We start from the raw sequence: 24,210 nt of genomic DNA, 5'->3' as shown, positions 1-24,210 counted from the left end.
CTGGACTCTTTGCAAATTATTTTCTCTTTCTGAGCCACAGTTTTCATATATAATAACTACCTTACTCATGCCAAGTGCATTTTGGGGCTCAAATTGCATGATAAATATATGAGCACTATAAATGATAAAGATCTAAGTTAATGTAGAATTATCATAAGTATTATTCTTTTTAACCCAGGTTATATAGTTGGTGGGAATGATTTGATTTGTTTAAATTTGGTGATGAAATTTCAATTTTGTGTTTTAGGTTGGTGCTATTGTTGAAACAAGGACTTCTGATGGATCATTTCAGGAAGCTATTATCAGCAAGTTGACAGATGCTAGTTGGTATACTGTGGGTAAGTAGTTAAGTAGTTATTCTTCCCTGTCAATTTACTTGATACAGTTGGCTAAAATTTTAGTGAAAGTAATTCGGCCACTCTTGGCTGTTTTATCCAAGAATGTACTTCTTTTTTAGGTTACTTTGTATTTCTTTTTAAGAAAGTTAAATCGTTATTTTTTTTCCCATAAGAAAAGATAATCCAACTTAGTATTGTAAATAATCAGTTTTTTACTTTTTCTGTCATTACAATTAAGATTGCATAGTTGTAGTATAACTGCTGCCTCTTTTATTTAAGGATGATACAGATACTACCACGGAATTTACAAACTAAAAAATTCTGACTCCATTCAAGCCTAGATGATCAAAGCTTAATTTTTGCTTTCTCATAAGTTGGGGTCTCTTAATAACACCTTTCAAGAAAAAAATAAGTGCTACTAATGTGAATGCATTCTTAACATTCCATGCATAAATTTATATGAGGTTTGAAAAAAAACTTACTGTAGTAAGTAGCAACAAGTGTCATAATACCTGTAAATTGAAACCTAAGTGTGTAGTACAGTTGACTCTTAAACAACATAGGGGTTAGGGAAACCGACCTCCTGTGCAGTTGAATCTTGAGTATAACTGATTCTCCAAAATCTTAATTGATGCCCTACTTCCTGATAACAAACAGTTGATTAACACATTCTGTGTATTCTTAAAGTAAAGTAGGCTGGAGAAAAGAAAACGATTTTTCAAATTGTTGAAAATCTCCAGAAAATTTTCCAATATATTTATTGAAAAAACCCCATGTACAAGTGGACCCACGCAGTTCAAACCCATGTTCAAGGGTCACCTGGACTTACATAATTACTGTCATTATGTTAATGAGAATAGCAATGATTGATAACATTTCCAAATCTCCTCTCAGTACTTTCAGACTGCACAGTCCTGTGGATGACATCCAACCCTTTGTTTCACTGACCGTCTCTATCATTGTTTTACACTTGCTTCGTGGTAGAGAAGGTATAATTACAGTGTTGTGGCTTCCTTGTAGAAGGAAAAGAAATGACCCTTAGGTTTACTTTTAGTTTACTTGATTTGTTGCTTTCAGCCAAAGTCATTCATCTCTAGTTGATGCTTAAAGGTATGAAAAACGTGCTTTGGTTAAAAATTGTACTTCCTGTGTCTTACTCTGTGGCTTCTATTAATAGTAGCAATTTGCTGTATGTAACTATTTTTTAACCATTTTTATTCTCCTTGGACCTCTTTTAAAAGTTAGTGTTGGTTCACAATGATACTATTGTTCTGAACTGTACATATTTTTTGGAAGCTTGGTTGTGGCTATTGATAGTTATTACAGATTTAAAAACTAAGCTTACTGTTAGCTCTTAAGAGTAAGTAGATAATATTTTATATTAAACAAAGCAGTGGTAACATTTACAGGAGATGTGTGCAAAATAATGGGAAATTATATGATACTAATATTGTATGTTCAAATACAAATATTGCATTCTATTTGATACTTAATATCAAGGTTGCATTCACAATACTTGTGAAGTTTTACTGATAAAATACACATGCTTTTACAGAAGCAGTACTTTTCAAGTTTTCACATGTGGGTTTTTGCACTTCAGTTATAAATAGTGATACCTATTCTTTACATGAATAGCATTTTAGCATTTCTGAAAACTAGTTACTGAGCATTCTCTGTGGTGATTTTCTATGATAGGTAATTAAAGAAGAAATTGTATAATTTTTGTTCTCAAAGAGCATAGAATCTTAATTGCATATAATTCATGTATCAGGCATTAGTTTACTTAAGACTTGGTTGGTGGTTGTTTTAAAAAAAAAGAATTTGAGGATTTGAGACCTAGTAAAAATGTCCAATTTAGTAGGTCTGGAGATGGCAACCCTAAAATCTTTTTATAAGCATATTTGGGTGAATCTAATGCAGGTAGTACAGTCTTAGAATAACAGGCCACAACTGGGGAAACAGAGACTTATTTAGGAGAAAAATTCAAAATTCAAAGTATTTCAGATTTTTGCATTGTGTTAATGAAAGTGTGTGACCTAAAAAAATGTAAAGAGTTAATGTTGAATGTTACGAGGCACTATTCACTTACGTATACTCAATATAGCAGTTGGCTATAAAGAATGTTGAAGTATTGAAGGATGTAGACCACATAAAGAATGATTAGTGTAAATGATCTTTAAAGACGGCAAAATGAAGTGTGTGCTCTCTCATGGTCACACACCTCTATTTTTCTTTAATTGAGCATCTACTACCTACTGGGTTTAATTGCTCTTATGGAATTTTTCTTGATCTCTAATTCCAAGCACAATGTTATATATAACCAGAAAGTTATAAAAAGTATTAATGGTTTCCATGGTATTTTTTTTATTTTAAGAGATCTTGAAACTATGTCCAACTATCAAAAATGAAACAAAAGAGGATACCATACTACTTGTTTGGATCAGATAGTAGTTACCATTGGCGACCAAAAGTTCTCTAATGAGTCAGTGATATTATTTCCTTCTTATGTATTATAGGTATTAATTTTTCCTATTATAGCAGAATAACCAACTTTGAAAGAGATGATGGATATAACATTACTTAATTTTTAAAAATCTAATACCTTGCTCTCTAATGGTGAACAATAAATAGCTCTACCTCATGGATTTCTTTGTGGTTTTTTTGAGCCTTGAAAATATTTCTTCTTCCTATCATAAAGCAGTGCTTCCTAGCATATTTTACTCATTTGGTTGTTCTTATACTCGCACTAAAGATAAGGAATCTGTAATATATGGAAGTGTGGTATTCTCTGTCCAGTAATATATGGAAGTGTGATATTCTCTGTCAAGATACCAAAAGGTATCAAAATTGGGATTAGAATTTGTATTTCTACTTGCATGTTGCCATTAACTACTGGTATATACAACTTTCAATAAGACATTCTAAAACTACTCTTTTTACCTTTTTGGAATATAAAAACACATTGTATTGGAAAAGGAAAATGGAATTGCCATTAATTTTAGTAATTTACATCTGAAATGTACAAATACATCACTTACAAAGCTTAACACAAATCTGTGTGATAATTTATATGTTGTGACAAAAGCTCTTAAAGATGAAATTTTTTTCATGCAGTAGTTTCTGTTTGCATATCAGTTATATCAGATTTCATAGAAATTCTAGTTAATGGAGCAGAGGATGGTGATTGGACTGACTGATAGAATATGATGCAGGCTTATAAAGCTGAAAGCTTTTAATTTAGTTAGAACCTCTTATGACAAATGTTTTCATACCCGATACAAACCACAAATGTTTTCAAAGCCAGCTGGTTATTTCACAGACTGTAGAGACATTAAGAAATAAAGTATTACTATAATGAGCTATCACCTCACTCCAGTTAGAATGGCCACTATCCAAAGGACAAGAAATAACAAGTGTTGGTGAGGATGTGGAGAAGTGGGAAACCTTCTACACTGTTGATGGGAATGTCAGTTGGTTTAGCCACTATTTGAAGCAGTATGGAGGTTCCTCAGAAAACTAAAAATAGACATACCATTTGACCCAGTAACTCCACTTCTAGGAATTTACCTGAAGAAAACAAAATCCCTGATTCAAAAAGTTACATGCACTCCTGTGTTTATCGCCACATTATTTACAATAGCCAATATAGAAGCAAAGTGCCCATCAGTAGATGACTGGATAAAGAAGAAGTCATACATAATGCACAATGGAATATTATTCAGCCATGAAATAGAAAGAAATCCTGCCATTTGTGGCAACTTGGATGGACCTAGAGGGTATTATGTTAAGTGAAATAAGTCAGGAGGAGAAAGACAAATGCCATATGACTTCATGTGGAATCTAAAAACAAAACAAAATAAAATGAACAAATGGCAGTAGACTCATAGACATTTAGAAGTGACTGATGGTTACCATTGGGGAGGGGTTGGGGTGGGTGGGTATAGAGAGTGAAGGAGATAAAAGGTATTATTCTCAATCATAAGTTGGTCATGGGGATGGTAGTACAGCATGGAGAATACAGTGAATGATTTTGTAACATCTTCCTATGTTGACAGATAGTAACTGTACTAGTGTGGGTGAGGAATTAATGTGGGTAACTGTTGAACCACTGTGTTGTATACTTGAAACTAATATAAGATTGCATATCACTATATTTCAATAAAAAAATGAGTAAATATTTTTAATTGTTTTAAATTATGTACTTCCTCTTTTAAAAAAGTATTAAGCAACAAAGAAATCTGTTCCGTCATTTGACCAGCTTTAACATATTTAAATGGTGTTCCTAAGACAGCATCCCCATGTTATATTAATATAATCATCTATTTAAATGTTAATATCTTAAGTTTCAATATTAAAGTTTTTGACCTTAGCCACTGAGGGACTCTGTAGTTACCAGGTGATTTTACATATATGAACTAGGATATGCATACAGTTTTAATTTAAAAGTTTGTATTCATTGTGTGAAATAATTTATTAATCATAACTGCTATACACAGATATAATACTCATTTTTCCAAAGTCAGAATTCTTGATATACTCTCTAGTGCTCATTTTATGTCTCTGCATCATACCTATTTATTATGCATTTTGATCTCCCTTAAAAAAACTGTAGCTCATTGATTAACCTTTTGGTTCTCAATTTCTTTATCTGTAAAAGGAAGGAGGTGTGATTCCTACCTTTTGGAAACTGGTGTGAGGATTAGGACATGGTCAAAGCTTAACAAATGATGGCCAGTTATATCTTTGGGTAGAGAAGTTAATTTAGTTGTTATCTTATTATCCTCCGTCATCTAACAGTGCTATGATAACAGAACTTTCTTATTTAGTAGTTAGATTAGATCCCTGCTGCTTTTGTTTCTTTGAATTCTAATAGCTTAGTGTTAGGCTTTGTATGTTTGTTTGCATTAACATTATTTTGTCTTGTATGATTATTGCCAGTGGGAGAGTCTCAACTTTGTCATATTCCTCAAATTAGGTTTTGGTATTTATATGTAATAACAGAGATACTACTGTTGTAGTGTCTCTTCTGTTGTACTCAGTGAATAATCTATTCAAATGCCATTTTTGTCAAGTAGAAGACTTGTCATAGAATTACTAAATCCTTATAGTCTGACTTTTTATTCTCTTGGCATGCCGTAGTATATACATCCTGAACTAAAAAGAAGCTAAATTTACTTTATACACCAGTTAATTATTTCACTCTTATCAAAATGCCAGTTATTCTTCTGTGTCTACAAATTTGTGTTCTTTTACATGATACATTTAACATGGAGGTTATAGAGGAAAAAACTTCTTCTAGGTGGAACTTCTTCATGATTTTGATAAACATGTTATGTAAATAAGTTCACTATGTTCTTGGGTGTTGTTTTTTTCTTTTCTTTTTTTAAATATGGAATGCTTCACAAATTTGCGTGTCATCCTTGCGCAGGGGCCATGCTAATCTTCTCCGTATCGTTCTGATTTTAGTATATGTGCTGCTGAAGCGAGCACTGTTCTTGGGTTTTTCATTTGTCTTTCAGAAGATCTGGAAAGTTACATGGCTTAGCAAACTTATTTAAAGTACTCAAATAACTGTGTATAGGTTTAGGAATTTTAAAAAAAACTCAAGCTGTTTCTCTTTGTTCACTTGAAGTGGGAAGGATTCCCATATAAAACTGTAAAATTATTGTTTGTACCACAACCCCCGTTTGAGAATTTCGTTTGTTCTTACATTGTTTCTACCCATGATAAAGTATGTTGAAGTGAAATGGAATATTTTCCTTGAAAAATCTGGTTAATTTCAAAGAAATTATTTTTTAAAAAACCACAATTAAGGATATTGTTGAAATTTCTCATCAGATCATTTTGATTTGGGCTGCTATTAATGATAAAACACTGTAGTAAAGAATTTGTTGAATAAATTTGATATTACTGTCTGGTCTTACATTCTCATTTCCTTTCCTCACACCTCCACTTAAATGTGTGTGTGTGTGTATAACATGTATGTACTTATCCAGTGTAGCCATCTTTGGTATTGTAGGCAGTAAGGAAAATTGGAATTCTTAAGGTTGTATTTTTTAGTATATTTATGGACATTTAATATTAACATCAAGAATTAAGTTTGATATGATAATTTCATGAATTTAAATCTTTAAAAGAACAGTGGTTTATTAGAGTTGATGACACCATACGAATCATAATTTTGATACCAGTGTTCAGAGCACTGTTACTCAAGTGTAGATTAGTGGTGTAATTTTTGGAGGCTGTTGTGTTTTATCTGGACATTGTATCTGCAAGTGATCATTAGTTTCTGCATCATTGATAGTACAAAACAGCTGCTTTTGGGGAATCATGGTTCTTTGAATATGTGCTTCAGGAGCCTCTAATTTTCTCTACATTGTTTCCTGCATGTAAGAGAATCTAGATGTCTTTAGTCTAAGAGAAAGAACTAAGATACATATTGAAGTAAGTCGAGTGCTTTTACATAATTAAGTTTCTAGCATAAAATAAATTTATGGTTTGAAAGGAAAGTGTTTGCTAATAAAACCCATTTTTTGAAAAACAGAATTGTAATTATATAGATTACAAGGCAAAAGATTCTAAGATGTTATTAAATCTAGGTAATACAGAACTGTCCTTTATTAACATTACCTATTCTGTTAGAATGGGAAAAACGTCTAGAATATGAAGATTAGGATTAAATCTTGAAATAATCATTTTTTGTGTGTGTGTGTGTGTGTGTGTGTGTGTATATATATATATGCCTTCCTAGTATATGTTGTTTTCATAAGATGTACTAGCATTTGTTGATGTGTATGTGCATTTTAAATACCTGAGGTAAGGAATACTTCTTATATTTTATTTCTTCATAGTGCTGGGCAATCAGGTATCTTCTGAGAACATTTTCTTTCTAATAAACTTTGTAAATGTTAGATGTTAAAATCAGTACATTTCTGAAAAATTAAAACTATCAAAATAATATAGCTCATTATATGGAGAACATTAGTGGTAAATTGTTAAATTCCTTACTTTCATTTCCTTGAGATACTTAACCATGGTTTCCAAGTAGTATGATTTTTTAAAAATGTAGTAGAAGCAAAAACTTTTGAGAACGCTTCTATTCAATTATGACTTATTTTTAAGAATTTTTAAAAAAGATTTCATCTTTTTGATGTTCCTGTGTTTCAACCTTTATTTCTAAACTTCTTCCATCCTCTTCTAGCAAAAGAAAAAAGTTGAATCTTAGGACTTTAGAATTTGGCAGTCAGTACTTACTGTTGTAGGTTATCATGCAAAGAAGTAGAAGCAATAGCTAAACAGCATTACTAGAGTCAGACAGCTTCAGAGATACTCCATTGGTAACTATTGTGAGTAAAACCATAATACTTTTTTTTTTTAAAACAGCTCTTTGCTCATTCTTCTAGAATTAAGGCAAGCTAATATCTGTGTTTTGACTGTGTTGCTAATGGTTAAAGAAGGTGGTGTTGTAGTGATAGAAATGGAAAAAGTGAATGCAGATACTTAAGTTGGAGGCAGGCTTTAACCTTTTTATTTGGTATCTACAGAGTGAAAAATGTGGTAGTACATTTTAAAAGGTTTTGAAAAATAACTAACAAATGATGGTTCTTACAAATATTAAGCCCTAGATAGAAATATGAGCCAGCAATAATAGCATTCTGTGCAGTCAAATTTTTATCTAGTGTGCATAAATTCTTTGGTATCTCTTGCTTATAGTGTTTGATGATGGTGATGAGAGGACATTGAGACGCACCTCACTCTGCCTAAAAGGAGAGAGACATTTTGCTGAAAGTGAGGTAGGATGACACATACGGACTTTCGGTAGAAAAGCAGCTACTAACATGGAAGCAAAATGTGATTTAATTCATCTGCTTCTTATCCAGACTCTTGACCAGCTTCCATTAACAAACCCAGAGCATTTTGGAACTCCAGTAATTGCAAAGAAGGCGAACAGGGGAAGGAGGTCCTCTCTTCCTGTGTGAGTGGTTTCATAAAGAGTCACATTACAGTTATTACAGTTTTAAGCAAATGATTTTTCTAAGATTTCTATATTTGTCTGGGCTACACCTTTCCATAGAACCTTGTATGCTTATGTTACACATTTTATCCTGAGCAGACCTTGTCCTTATTTCCATAACTTTGCACAAGAATTATCACAACTCTTTTTTCAAAAAGGCTTATTTTTGTTGGGTGTTACTTTGCCAAATTCCTTAATTGATATCATGATTTTCCTATTTTTAAGTGAGTATATCTATTTTTTAACCTTTTTTATTTCAAAAACATTTCAAACTTATTTTGTGAGAAAAATACAGTACATTTTCATATACTCATCATCTAATTCACTAATTGTTAATATTTTATGTTTGGCACATTTGCTTTATCGTTTCCTCTCTTTATACATACATGTTATAATTTCTAAAAATTTAATTTCAATTGGCTGGACCATTTAAGAGGAAATTGTGAGCATCATTACCTTTTACCGATAAATACCAAAGAACAAGGACATTCTTTTATACAGCCAAAGTATGACTGTCAAATTCAGAAAATTACATTGATAGAATGCTATTATCTAATAACATAGTCCATATTTCTAATTTTGCTAATTGTCCCAATAATAGCCTTGATAGTATCCTTTGATTCCAGGATCCAATCCAAGATCATGCATTGTTATGTAGTTTTTACAATTCTTAAATCTCCTTTAATCTGGAAAAGTTTTTTTTTTTGTCTTTTCATGACATTGACATTTTTTAAGAGTATGGGCAAGTTGTTTGTCTGACTGTTTAGTTATTCAGATAGTTTTACCTAAATAAGCCCTCAGGTGCATTTTAATGAGATCTTTTCATAACCTGTTAGAAAATTAGTTATATCAAATAGCATCTGGCATACATAAAATATAGAAGGGCAGTCTTTGAAGAAAAGTATACTTGGCATAGTAAGTACTTCATTGTGACATAATTAGGCTTTTCTGTCCCAGCCAGTGGTTGGCATGAGAGCCTAGGTCCAAGTCCTCCTCAATTTAGTGAGGTGGACTCATTTACCATAGACAGCTCATGACCAATTCTGTTGAGCTAGGGAAGCATCCATCTCTTCAATTCCTGTAAGAAAGAAGAGGCTACTATTCTGGGTTAATCCAGACTAGAAGTTGAACTGTATGTGTTAAATTCACACCACTCTGACTATACTGAAAATGGTTTATGATAAGATCGTGATAAAGTTATTCTCACTTTTAGTAATGAAGATGAAAAGGAAGAAGAAAGTAGTGAAGAGGAAGATGAAGATAAGAGACGTCTCAATGATGAATTATTAGGAAAAGTTGTAAGTGTGGTTTCAACATCTGAGAAGACTGAGTGGTATCCTGCTTTGGTAAGTAAAGTTTTTGCAGTTTTTCAACCATTTAAAATATTTATTTAATATGGACTTTTTAAAAGGCATTTAAGATATCTTGAAAGTATTGCACAGATTTAATTTGGAGTAATGCAAAATTGAGCAGTCCTACTCAGGTCCTACAATACTTTGTTGTCTTTTGTTACTTTCTTTAATTCTCTATAATTTATCACTTACTAGGCTCTTGTAGTTCTTTCTTCCTTCAAAAGGAAGTGTCCAGTGGTCTCTTTTTACTCTATTCCTATTAACAATTTAAACTTGATCTATAGTAACTACCTCCCAAGTTCTCTTGATTCTTGTGTTTTTGCTTCACGAAATTCAGACTAATTTTTTAGAAGCAACTTTTAGAAACTAATTTTATAGAAGCAATTGTAAGATATTGACTTAATCATGATAGTCCCATTTTCAAGGGGAAAAAAGCCTTCACTGACTACCTAATGGATCAGTTCTGCATTCCTTAGATAGATATTTGAGGCCATCCCCAGCTCTTAGTGTGTTTGCCATTTCAGCAAAGTGCTCTACTTCACTCAGGTTTTTTCTTAACTGCTCCCTACATAAGACATTTCACTCTGCCAAGCCTTGCCCCCCTGCCTTCAATCAATTAGTATTTACTGAGAATGTGCAGTGAGTTCAGCTTTGTTCTAAGTTCCTTAGAAGAGAGAGAGGTCAGAGACTAGTAACATGTGGCCCTCCAGAAGCTTCCTATGCTCATCTAAAAGGTCACATGGTAGCTAAAGATTATATAGTCATTTAAAAAACTTTTGGTGCAAACACTGGAGTAGGACAGGGGAGTATTGGGGAAAGGAAAGGTAAACCTGGGCTTTGGAAATGGCAAGTCTTGAATGGGTTTGTAGAGAAAACTGATCTTAGCTTACTTATGGAAGGAATGAGAAGGGATGGGCAAGAGTATTACTTCATGAGAGTAATCAGTAATGTTGGTAATAATTTTCTACTTTCTCCTCTTCTTACTCCTCTTAAGTAAGGTTCAGTTCTAGTCTTACCTTTCCTGTAGAGTTTCCCATAATCACTCTCATAGTATGCCCCTTCTTTTCTGAGTTTTGATTATTACTTATATCTTTAATAATAATTTTTCAGTAAAATACAATAAAAATATATCTCAGAATCCTTTAAAGAATTGAGAACAAATTTTTAGGTTTCTGTGTACATGTAGATACATTACTCAATTCCTATGTAATGCATTTAATTTACATAGGAAAAGTCTGAAAATCCTTTGAACCTTTCAATTGTACAGGCAGACAGGTCAGTGGGTTTGGATTCAGAGTATTCAGGTCATAATTTTTTAAGCAATTAAAAAACATTCCTACAGGAGGCAAGTGCTACCTCAGTGTCACCATGAAACAAAAGGATTTTTTTCCAGAGAATCTTAAAACTGGGATATATCCCACTTACATGAGCTACTAGAGTAGTCAAACTCATAAAAAGAGAAGGTGGAATGGTAGTTGCCAGGAGCTGGGAGAAGGGGAGAATAGGGAGTCAGTGTTTAATGAGTACCAAGTTTCAGTTTCACAAAATGAAGAGGTTCTAGAGATGGATGGTGGTGATGGTTACACAACCATGTAAATGTGTTTAATGCCACTGAACTGTACACTTAAAAATGGTTAAAATGGTCAATTTTCTGTTACGTATATTTTACCACAATAAAAAACATAATAGAAATAAAAAAAACAAAAAACATTTCTATATTCAACAGATTTATCATTTGCCAGGTGATACAAAGAATAAAGGATGAGTAAGACACTAATTGTAAATTTGATGGTTTTATAGTCGAATGCAGAGAATAATCCAAATAACTACAATATAAAATAGTATGTGTTCAATATTGGGTCTACTTGTCCTAAGAGATTACATTTATTTGAAGGAAATCCAGAAAGCCTTCATGAAGCAGATGCTTTTGAAAGCCAATCCTTGAAATATTTAGTTAGTAAGCACAGCTTCAACAGAGGACTTTCTTAGAGGAAACAAACAAAAACAAAAGCAGAGAATTTGTTCGTGGAACTCCTTGCTCCAGGAATCCATTTTGGCTAAATATTAGATGTGAGTAGGGGAAAAATAGGAAGTAAGACTGGGAAGATAATTTGGATCTAGGGAGATGGGGTTTTTAAAGTACATCTAAGGAATCTGGACATTATTCTGCATAGAATTCTGCAGAAGAGTGACATTGTTTGAGCTGTGTGCTTCGGAATGTTAGTGAGGCAGTATATGTTGGATGGGTTGTTACTGGAAACACTGAAGGTGGCCAGAATCAATGTGGAGGCCAGTAAAGTGGCTCCCAGATGAGATAATTAAGCCTTGGACGTGCCTACTCACCCTTTAAGACTTACCTTAAACTTTTGCTGCCACATCTTTTCCTTCCCCAGGATGGGTTAAATGTCCCTCATAGGTGTTTTCATATTACCCTATGCCTAGTGGTATCACTGTACTTATCCTCCATTGTATTTTTTGTGTGTTTACCCTCCATTATCCTGTTAGCTCCTTGAGGGCAGACATTACTATATTATTAATCTAATAATTACTAGCACCTAACAAATAATAAATGTTTACTTCCATCTGACTTAAGATAGCTTATATGACTGCAAGGAATTTTTAATTATCTAGATATATGCTGTTTAATATGATAGCAGTAAGCTTTATGTTGCTATTAAGTGTAAATAACTTAATTAAAATTAAATAGAATTAAAAGTTTCATCTCTCGGTTGCACTAGCCATATTTCAAGTGCTCTGCCCCAAGTAGTTCATTGATGCTCCAATCCGAATTCATTGCAGATATAGAACATTGCCATCATTGCATAAAGTTGTGTGGATGGTGATAGATTGTACAAAGGGAGTAGGTAAGGTTGGGGGTGGTAATGAGCAGGTACATTTTAGCAATTTATAAGTAGACTTTCATTTTTAAAAATTTTAAGTTCTGTAAAGAATATACAGAGTTAGTTATTTACCAGTGTTGAGACATTTATTACTTTTAAAAGTTAAGAAACTAACAAGTTCTTCACTCAGATTTTCTCTGATTGGCTTTAATTACTAAAAATTGTACATGCCCTGGTATGAAAGGGAACTTAAGTGTTTATTTTTTAAAAATAGCCAGATTTAAAAATAGATCCTGATTCAAGTGTTTTTTAAAAAATATGCCAAATTTTTGTCACAGATCATAGGTTTTATTTTTTGGACAATAAATGATATATTATTTAGCTTAGAATAAATCCTAATATTTTTCAAAGTGGTGATTGCATTGTAACTTATATTTCATTAATTATTCACACTGTAATCTAGTTATTGCATAAGTTAAATACCTAGAAAACAAATACAGTAACTGTACATAATAAGGTGAACCTTTTTGGTAAATAATTCATTAATAATGGAACTATTGACCATGAAGTTATTTCTTGTGAAATATAAAAATAATCCATTTGAGAAGATAGGGAATCTGGAATCATTCTTTTAAAAAATATATTCTTTTTTTGAGCAAGTTAAATAGGAACCAATCTGTTCTTATTTTATATTTCAGGTGATATCTCCCAGCTGTAATGATGACATCACAGTGAAAAAAGACCAGTGTTTAGTTCGATCATTTATCGATTCTAAATTGTGAGTAATGAATTACTTAAAAGTGTTACATTAAGATAAAAAAAAAAAAGGAATCACAATAATAGACTTTTCCCTGCACCAAGACTTTATTTTTAAAAAGTCTGGTCATTTTATGAGCTCAGAAGTTGTCTTGACTTTTGTGATGTACGTTATTTTTTACTGAAAAATTTATGTAAAAACTGAACAATATGTGAGAATAATATTATGCAGTTTTTTTATAAAGCATGATATAGATTTTCTCCTTGTGAAAATTCTACATTTTTATCATATACTATTTCATATTATGAACTATGAAATTTACTTTAGGATTTATATTACTAGGACAACTACTCTGACTTTTTTCTGATTAAAAGTCATATATTTAGAAACTTCCCTTAACCTCAACTTTGTTTTGTTTCCAAAAAAAGGTGAAATAAAAAATACATATATATTTTTTGAGTTGTAAATCTCTGTGAAAAATTTAATACTATAATGTATATTACAATGAAAAGTTTTTAATATCCTAAGTTATTGTTATTAAACTGAATAGTAAATTTAAGAAGTAGTAAAGATCAAAGTAGACATTGTGTCTTCTATAAGGAAGACATCATGCTGATATAAACCATCCATACTGTGTGTAGGAGGGATGCATAGATTTAAGTATTAGAAATGTGAGGCTCTCAAATTAGAGTACTGTGAGTATGTGGATCTTTAGAATTAAGATACTAGCTTTGTCTGTATTACCTCTTTACCTTTAGTAAGGATAGGATATACTTGGTCTTTTTAAAACATTTTATAGGCAAAATAATTTTGATTTGGGGGTTTGTGTTTTATATGTTAACATGGACAATTTAATTCATCATTTTTATTTCATAATGACTTCCCTCCCCTTTATCCTGTAATTAGTTATTCTATAGCAAGAAAGGATATCAAGGAAGTAGACATTCTCAATCTACCTGAATCTGACCTCTCTACTAAACCAGGTAAAGTAAGAGTGAATCAGTCTATTACTTCATGATGTGGCCCTAAATGACAAGTAGTGACTGAAAGCAAGACTGAATATTCTCTGGTGCCATTTTAACTATTGCGAGTTGATATCCTCGCTTATTTGATGACTATTTTTTTAATATTTAGATAAAAATATTTGATATGTAATTTTTAGATAAGTTTTAACTTCTCATGTTTTACCATTAAAATTTATGAGTATTCCCTAGAGTAATAATAAACATTAATATAGCATCATAACTTATGAAATATGTTAAAATTTTACTGTATTATTTTGTAAGTAACAATTGAATTTGAATCCAGATCTTCCAACCCTGAATGTCATGTCTTTGTATTCTGTGCTACTAATTCCATAGCAACTGCTGATGTACATTTTTAATCTTAGGGCTGCAGAAAGCAAGCATCTTCTTAAAAACTAGAGTTGTTCCTGATAATTGGAAAATGGATATTAGTGAAATCCTTGAGTCATCCAGTAGTGATGATGAAGAAGGCCCAGGTGAAGAAAATGATGAAGAGAAGGAAAAGGAGGCCAGAAAGGAGGAAGATGAGGTGGTAGGTGAAATTTCATGTTTCTAACATCTAAAAACATTTTAATACTTTAGAGTAAGAATAATACCTTTGTATATCTTCCCACTGTTTAGAGTCTCTGTATTATTTGTTTTGTCTTTTTCTAGCTCATCTTGATTTGGGGGTGGTGGAGTGTTTTGGCTTCTACCTTATTGGGTTAATCAGAAGTAATATTCAGTGGGTAAGAGGTTACAAAGAAGAACTTACCAAGTAAATCAACAAATACAAAGTTTTTTTTTAAGTATTTTTTTGAAACAACCACAGAGGAAAGAAATATTACTTTTAATTTATTACATGTTCTCTCTTTAAAATTATTATGATATGAAGTAACTGGTATTACTCTAAAGGAAGGAAAGTGAAGGTCAGAAAGGTTAAGTAACTTTCTCAAGGTGGCACAGCTGAAATGTAAAGAGGGATTTGAGCCAAGGTCTGGTCTGTCTTAACTTGGATTTCACCTCTTTCAGACTTTTCATGGTACCTTAAGAGTGACAGGGCTTAAAAAAAAAAAAAAGCTATCCACACTGAAGGAATATTTTCATGTGGCAATTTGATAAATTATAGAAATGATTTAGATTGTATTTTACAAGTGCTATTGGTTTTCTTTGTAATACTACTGTGTCATTTAGGAAATCATTCATGGACTACCACATAATTACTTACATGAATATTGTCTATTTATCTAGCAATATTTTATCAAATGGGATAAACAGTCCAGTATAATTTGGGTTGTTATGAAGTAAAGGGGCTTAGGGGCAGACAAAGACAATGAGTTGACTGGAAAAGAAGACCTATTTGAGCATGAAAAATAATTGCTTGGAAAATGTGGAATGCTTGTTTCTCTTTCACATACACAAGTGTGAATTTATGAAATAAAATGAGTGTACTTCTGTGTGATGAAGGACCCATGATATTTCTTCCTTTTACTTCTGCAGTATTTGGTTTTTTGCACTCTGAAATCAGAATGGCGGTTCATACTTACAGGCTGCCTACAGAGTTGCCATAGTAACGTGCTGTTGGTTTTAAGTGAGCATGCTCAGAAAGACAGGAAGGTTTAGCAGAGGCTTGGCAGGTTGCCAATGGAGGTTTGCCAGATGCTTTGAAATGGGCTGTCTTTCTTTTCCTTTCATGTAATGTCTGATTTTTATGTGGAAGAGAATGTAAGTAGTGCTGTATAACCCTGCGGATGCTATGCCCTAAGAGGGAAAGCAAATATTTGCAAGTCAGACTGAAAATGTTCAGACACTGTACTGATTAAGTAGAAGGGGAATCTAACCATTTTGCATTTGAAAGGAAATGCAGCATATAGGTAAGATTTTTTTTTCATATTTAGTTACCATTTTGATTGCCAAAAATGAGGTTAAATAAGAATTTTAGGTATTTTTGATGTGGCTGATATGGTAGGACTCATAACCAAGCGTAATTGTTCCTTGTAAAAGAGACAGTAGGAGTCTATTTTTAGAATATCAGGATGAAAGCTATTTTTCTGAAACATAAGATACATTTTGAAATGAAAATGATAATGAGACAGTTTGGCAAAATTTAAGATTTAAAGTCTAAATAGTAAATGTGATTTTTGTATTTTATCTGTATTTATTTATAAATTATGTTTTCAGGGTAAATAGGCCACATTTTCAGGGTGTGAACTGTTGCAGTCTGGTTTTGCTTTTTTTAAAAAATTAACATTAGTTAGGATTGCCAAATACTGAAAAAAGATTAATCTCTTTATTTTTGCTAATACTTTTAATTGGTGTCCCTTTCAGAATGCATTTTCTCTACTCCCCACCCCCAAAAAGAACCCTGAAATTTTAAACAAAGAGGGTAAAAAGAGCTTTGTAGTGAGGTTGGAAAGGATGGCTATAAAATAATTAATAGTACATAGTGCTGTTATTACAGCTATTAATTTCATAAAAATCATAATGTTTTATTCAAGCTCTGAGTAAACGTTAGTGAAAAAGAATGAAGAGGCAAGCTCTGTCACCTATTGTTTGCAGGTAATAACTAAAGAAATTTTTAAGGTAAGGACTTTTATAAGGGTAGTATCTTAGAAAAATATAACATATTATGAACCTGTTAAAATTAAGTGAATCAGGATGCTTTTCATCTACTGAAAAATAAAAGCAGAATTACAAAATTCAGGCACTGATTTGTATGGTTATTTTAAACTATTTTTAGATGGTCAGTTACATAGCATATACTTTTGAATTACTTGATAGAAACTAATTCCTCTTTTTCTCTGGCCATACAAGTAGATATTCTTGAGTGGAATTTTGGTTGCTTTAGAGAAAAAAATCAGCTGCATTTCTTACTCTTGGATTTAGATTTAGTTGCTGAATCATTCTAATTTGTCTTGGACAGTAATTTTAAAAAATTAGTAATATTGATAAACCAAAAAGCAATTTAGTCTATATATAAACAAAGGAAAAAAATAGGTATGATATAAAATGAATTAAAATCTATTAAGCCAGGGCCTACCTGGCTTAGTCATTACAGGCCTTCACTACATAAGTGAGACTAAGCTGTTGTATTACATTACAGGTCATTTTCTTCCTGAAATGTAATTATCCTATGGTTTTCATGAAGATTTAATATTGCTTTATAATGATCAAAAAGATCTTTTATAATATTATGTAAACCACTGTAACAGTACGTTAGCCTGTCATTTGGTGTTTGTAAATTTTATGCAGTAGAATCATACAAGTGTTAGATACTTCTGCAGTGTTAATGGGCAGTGGACATTGTTTTTATATTTGATGCTTTGAGTACCCTAACATAGCCTTGATAAGAAAACTTGAGATTTTGTGGTTTTATTTAATATTATTTTGAATTCCTAAGCATCGGAAGTTCAGGATTTCGATTATAAGACATATTTTTTTAGTTGTATGTGGGTGGGAAAAGACCTGAGATTCTTGACAGGAAGCAGGTCTTACCTATATTGATGTCTGGAAATTTTAACTAATCGGTTATTTATATTGAAAAAGAGCCCTGGAGAATATTCTTGTAGGTATTACTTAAATGTCTTTTGTCAAGAAAATCTTATATTAGAGAAGGTATTACTGAATTTCTTTTTGAGCTTTGAAATTGAAAAGTTCATGTAAACATCAGTAGTAATGTCAATTATTCATTTACTCCTGATTTGTATTCACTTTGGATGACTAGGAGAGTTGTCTAAGGATAAAATAAATAGGTGATTATTTAGAAGACTGAACTGAGGGGAATTTGACTAAACTTAGCTTTTTTTTTCCTTTTGGTTTGCTATACATAGGCTTATATGTTGGGCCCTTTCAAAAATCTCTTCTAATTTCATATTTAGTAATAAAAATTAGAATTTAGTGAATTGTTAGATATTCTTTTTGTCTGTACATATTGACACCCGTTTCTCTAATCTGAATTTTCTAGGGATCACTACTAATGTTTCATGCCTGGATTATATTCTGCTATTATAAAAGCCATAAGTATTTTTATTCATAGCTGAAATTTGTGTGTGTGTGTTTAAATCAAGTAGTATTTTTGTATATTTATGCCTTTTGGTAGATCACTTATAAAGGTATTTGTTAGTGATATTTCAAGATCATTTTGGGTATAATATAATTGCTTGATAACTTAGGAAAATCAAGCTAAGTCAATAAATTTAATGAAAACTTTGAAGCTAATGCTAGTATGTTAGGTGTATCTAACAACTCCAGTTGCCAAACAAGTGCTTCTAAGCAGGCCCTATAATGTCAGCCATCAATGACTTTAGCTTGCATTCAGATATAATAACTAATTTGCAAAAAGTCTTAAAGTTTAGCCTATTAAATAAGCAAACAAAAATGTCCTGTGTTTAGCAAAACCTTTTTTCACAGTGTTAGTGTAAGACTAACCAAATTAGGTTCACCTAATCAGATTAATGAATATTGTATTTGTATACTCAATTACTGATGTACTTTTATGTGCTTTCAAAAAAACACATGTTTTATAGTTGTAATATGAGAGGGCTAATTTGAAAGTCTTAGATTTTGTAGCATCCAAACCACAGAGTGATGATTAAAAGTAGGATGTATATCCCTTTTCAAATGGGAGAAAAAATTACTACTCTTAGTTAACTAATGTAATGCAAAATGTCATACATAATTTGTTGTAGGTGGTGGTATTAAACTGTTTTCTGAAACTAAAAAATGTCTTAACACATGAAGAATATATCATGATACTTTATATGATCTCTGAAGATGAAATTTTCTGTATAAGTGTATGTAATAGGGAAGAATGGTACCATTCTAAACTTTATGATTACCAAATTTTGCTGGGACTTCAACACTATTGGTCAGTTCCCAGCTTCTCTAATCAAATCATTGTCTCCTCCAACATCCCAACAACTCTTCCCCAACTCCACTCCCAATTTCAGAAGAAAGTAGGAGCTTCAGATGGGGAGCATGCTCTAAACCCAGACCTGCCTGCTCTCCTTCCTTTAAGTACAATTGATAATATGCTGTCCTCGTCTGTTAAGACAAGTCCCTCAACTTAGGATCTCATTCTTATTTTTGACTATGAACTATTTCTTTTCTTTCCATCATCTTTAACCTATTTTGTTTTGTTGTATCCTCATCAGCTTTTAAAAACATCCTTACATCTCTCCCATCCTTCTGACAATCCCTCCAGATACTGCCCTCTTTTCTCAGCCTTATGGCCAGCTTGCTCAAAATTATATACACTGTTCTGTTTCCTGACCTCCTGTTCACTCTTAATTCACTGTAGTGTGTCTTGTACTCCCATCATAGCTAAAACTTTACTTAAGTCACCAGTGTCCTCCAGCAAATTTTTGTGCTAAATCTAATACATTTTTGTCATGATCTTATTTTTGACATGCCTCCCTTCTTAAATCACCTGACATATATGACATTACATTTTTTTCCTGGTTTACTTCCTAACTATATGATGTAATGACTCCATACTTATATGAGCATCAAATATGCTTCTTCTCATCTCCAGACATATATATATTAAACTGCCAATGAGGATTCTCATTTCAGTACTCAAACTAAGTGCAAGACTGTCCTCATCTTTCTCCCAGAGCCATTCTTTCCCTGGTTGTCCCTAATTCATTTGAAAAGAAGTACCATTTACCCAATTACCCAACCCAGACACATGGTAGGCACTGAATCCTCCTATGCTTGCCCTCCTATCCAATGAAACAGCAAATCCTGCTCTCCTGCCTACTTGTTGGTTCACAAATATGCCCACTTCCCACATTTTCTACACTCTGCCACCCTAGTCCAATCCACTATCCTCTTTTACCTATACTAATGCAACAGTACTCTGTTCTTCCCATGTTTGCCCTCCTCCAATGTGTTCTTTGTACTGCGTCTAGGTAGATTTTTTTAAACTGGAAATATAAATTTGATTCCTGTTAGACTAAAGTAATTTTAGGACACAAAAGCAGTTGTAGTTTTTATTCTTTGGTATTGAAATATTTCTAAAACATACTGCATAAATGCCACCCCTTTCCAACCCTTTCTAAAAGTAGTATTCTGGGTGTATAACTGTTGAACCACTGTATTGTATACTTGAAACCAATATAATATTGTATATGGACTATATTTCAATGAAAAAGAGTATACTGAACATTACTTATCCTCATATTTACTCAAGATGTAATTATTGTATTCTTTTAATACAATGCTGTCATGGCTTTTAGCCCTTAAACTAAATGACCCTACATCTATTAAGATTTTTCTCTGTTTCCTTTCTTCTAAAATCTATATTGTCAGCTGTCAGTTTTTACATATGATAACTTTCTGGACTGATCTTCAGACTTCTACTTAGGGCAGGGTTTACTGATACTCTAGGGAGTCATTTTTGACCTATGGATCAACTGAGTTACAAAATTAATGTTGTGGTTTTTTTTTTCTTAAGTTTTCAGTTTAACTTAAAGTTTAGGTTTTCTTTTAAATTAGGGTTTTCTCTGCATATTTCACAGAGGTGTTGTGACAATCAAATATATCTTGTTGTTCTAGAGCATATATCATTAGTAAGGTGGACCTTTCATAATACCACTGTTAATGTAAGAGATATAAACTGGTAAAGATGGCCACACCAAATAATGTTCTTTGTTTATTCTTGGAGAGGTAGTAGTTTTTAAAGTAAGATTGTTTATTTAATCTTCACAACTGGTTTTTTTTAATGAGTGAGGAAACTGAGTCTTAAGAGAGGTTATATAAAGTTCACAGATTTCTTTTTTCTTTCTCTCTTTTTTTTCCTCCAAGTCAGACAGGTAATGTGTCAACATCGTAACAAGGTTTGAGGAAAGGCACACGTCACGTGAAAGCGTGAACACTCAGTCATCATGCTTATGAACTACAAAAGGATCCGGAGGTTCACAGATTTTTAAGATAATTTTCTCTCCTCTAGATTATAAGGTTTGTGGAAATAGAGGAGGTCAGGTTTTGTTGGAGATTTTTCCTATTCCCAGCAGCATAAATATCTACCAACCAGCAACACAGAACTTGGCTCATATTAATCCTTCATTAAGTAATTTCATAATAAATGAATCAATGTGGGCTATGCAATTATTACAACAAATTGCTGTCGGAAACAAAGTGTTGGAAAATTTGTTGTAAGGTTCCAGAAAGTTCATTTTGGAAGCAACCATGGGATAAGGCTTCTGGCCTTTTTTCATAATAGATTACTTTTCTCAGGCAATCCGTTCTGTAGGCAATCTTATTTCCTTATATAATTTTGTGAGTTTATAAATGAATTCTATTTGGCTTAAGTTAGTTTGGGATAGTTTTCTGTCACATCAGTAAGAGTTCTTGACTAATAATACTCCTCCTCTGTATCCTACCCCACGTCTATTTCTGTGACTAGTCCTCCTCTTTTCACCTGTGGTCCATTCTTCATAGACATAATTTAAAAACATAAATGTTTCCTGCTGGAAGCTCTTTAATGTCTTTCAGCACCTACAGGGTAGAGCGTAGGTCTTTCATCAAAGCCCTTTATAAGTCTGATCCTGTATGATTTGACCCATGCCAACATTTTTCTTCTCTTTACACTATTCTTCAGACATAGGGAACTTCTTTTAGCTTTCCTTCCTTCCATCCTGCCACATGCTCAGATTTTGTAAAACTGGAAATAGTACTTTGGTGCTGAGTTGTGAGGTTTATTACACTGAGTCAGGTTTATTACCTTTGTGTCACCCGTTCCCTTTATCAGTAGTAAATACAATATGGAAAATAAAGTGAAAGTTTAAAAAACTAAAAAAATTTTAAAAAGCTGAGATTTTAAAGAATCCAACAGATTTCTACATAGGAACAAAGAGAGCTCTGCCTGAATGAAAGTGGTTGAGTGACCTATAAATGTATGCATTAACCTTAGTGGTAAGTTTTTCTGGTAGCCACAGTTTTAAACAATCAGTGGGGCTATTTAATATGTTTCAAATGTAAAATTTTATACAAAAAAAACCTAAGCAGCTACAGGTATTGCTGCTTCTTTCACTTCAGTCCTCCAGCCCAGAGGTGGCCCCAGAGCTCCACCTTTGATGTGCAACTTGTAGTGCTTAGCTCCCCAGACCAGAGCTTTCAGGACACTCTTAATACTTCCTCCTCCCCACCAGAGCCCTGCCCCCTGCACAGGACTCCAAGCTCCATCTCTTTCTTTTGGAGGAGGTGGGGTGAGGGATGGGAGGTCAAGGGGTTGTAAGAACTTGAAGAGTTGAGAGGACCTGTGATGGAGTTCCAGGGATGGGGTGACAAAGGGAGCCAATGAAGAGGACCAGAGGGGGGGCTATAGACAGCAGCAGGGGAGGTAGATGAAGATGCTGTTGTCCAGATTAATATTAATTCACAAAAACAGTATTTTGGTATTGAAAAATAAGTGTGGTATACTGGAATACCAAAAAGAAGGGTGTTGTATAATCATTAGTAACTTATTAAGGACACCTGTGGGGGGCTTGGGAGTGCTGATATGCCCACCAGCAAAAGATGTATACCTTCATATACCACAAAGGTCAAGGTTAATTACACAGTTCCCCACTCTCAAAATGTCAGTTTTTGTGGCTCTAACCTGTTATGGGCTAAGAAACTATCCTGACCTTATTAGAACTGTATATAAGTTACATGGCATCTGAGGGGCTTTGTATAAAGTGCATCATCTTTTACTGACATATGTTTTGATAATTTGGATGCCTTCTGTAAGCCTTCCTAATTTGTGTTTTGGAGAGTAGAGTTGCCAGCTAAGTAATAATAGTTAAGCAAAACAAGGTAGTGTTAAAAAGTAACAAAATTTATTCTTCTGTCATCCCAATAAAATGCAGAAAGACTTCACTAGATTCTGTGTCACATTTCTAAGTGAATAGTCATTCATGTCCTGACTAACGTATTTGAGAAAGGAATGAACTGAATGTCAGCAAGTGTTGTGTCACAACCACCTGTGACTTAAGAACATCCTCAGCCATTCTCATTTTTTCTCTCTTTTGTCTGACTCGTATTGTATTTATGTTGTAATTAATGTTAGCCCTGAAACTCAAAGCGTGTGAAACAGTTGAAGAGAATCTTTTCCCCAATTCATTTTCAGTTTCTCAATTTCATTTCACTTGATCTCATTTCCATTCACATAATAGTGTCTAAACTAAATGCTAGTCATTGGTGATAGAATTGTGAGTAAAATAGGCATAACCCTAACTTCATAGAGCTTATCAAGCATTTACAATGTACTGGAACTTTGAGGACTGCAAACATGAATAACTTAAATCAGACTTAAGCTAAAAAAAAAATCTCAGCATTAACTCCTCTCTCTCTCTCTCTCTCTCTCTCTCTCTCTCTCTCTCTCTCTCTCTCTCTCTCTCTCTCTTTTTCTTTCTCTCCTCTCAGGGGGTTATCTTTCCATCATCAGGTGGTGAGATTAATTCAGGCATTGATCCTCCTCCTCATTCACATTATAGTATCTTCCCTTTCCTTTCCAATCCTCAAACTCACTCTCAGCAGAGAACTTTTAAAAACACAAGTCTTTCCTCTTCTGCTCTCTCAGACTTCACATCTACCCACAATATCCAGTTCTGATTTTCCAGCACATCATTACAAAGTCCTTTCCTAATTATAGCCTACCTTTGCCAGCCTCATGTTTTATGTTGTATTTCAAGGCTTTCCCTAATACTACCACCATATCTCCATCCCCAGCAGAACCATTCATCCTCTCTGTATTCTTTTATTCTTTTTCATATTTTATAATACTTACTATATTGATTGAATTGGCTTGTTTTATATTTCTACACCTCTTACAGATTTAGAGATCCAAAAAGTAAAGTACCATGTCTTCTCAGTTTAGTCACAGTACTTTTAAATAGTCCCTGACTCATAGTGACCATCAA

General features: G+C 32.9%; 1 protein-coding gene and 2 non-coding genes across 10 annotated transcripts in view; 1 reads left to right on the top strand and 2 right to left on the bottom strand.

Moving 5' to 3' along the window:
• The window catches only part of ARID4A (AT-rich interaction domain 4A), a 66,467-nt gene that overhangs the window by 5,560 nt on the left and 36,697 nt on the right, over positions 1–24,210 (top strand). For 7 of the 8 annotated variants that reach the window (XM_036918960.2, XM_036918949.2, XM_036918936.2 and 4 more), the window contains exons 5-11: positions 248–338; positions 8,052–8,131; positions 8,219–8,313; positions 9,566–9,698; positions 13,243–13,322; positions 14,208–14,284; positions 14,692–14,858. In XM_036918960.2, the coding sequence (XP_036774855.2) occupies positions 248–338; positions 8,052–8,131; positions 8,219–8,313; positions 9,566–9,698; positions 13,243–13,322; positions 14,208–14,284; positions 14,692–14,858 (723 nt within the window). Of the gene's footprint in view, positions 1–247; positions 339–8,051; positions 8,132–8,218; positions 8,314–9,565; positions 9,699–13,242; positions 13,323–14,207; positions 14,285–14,691; positions 14,859–14,889; positions 16,180–24,210 lie in introns of those variants that run through there. The other variant, XM_036918969.2, reaches the window with a different exon arrangement.
• Positions 5,722–5,828, bottom strand: LOC118929466 (U6 spliceosomal RNA). The gene has a single exon (XR_005031583.2). It is a non-coding gene; the product is annotated as a U6 spliceosomal RNA (small nuclear RNA).
• On the bottom strand, positions 21,111–21,215 carry LOC118929458 (small nucleolar RNA U13). The gene has a single exon (XR_005031580.1). It is a non-coding gene; the product is annotated as a small nucleolar RNA U13 (small nucleolar RNA).

The sequence above is a fragment of the Manis pentadactyla genome, chromosome 11 (genome assembly GCF_030020395.1).
Source record: "Manis pentadactyla isolate mManPen7 chromosome 11, mManPen7.hap1, whole genome shotgun sequence".
Lineage (NCBI taxonomy): Eukaryota > Metazoa > Chordata > Mammalia > Pholidota > Manidae > Manis > Manis pentadactyla.
This window is presented reverse-complemented; position numbering and strand designations above follow the sequence as displayed.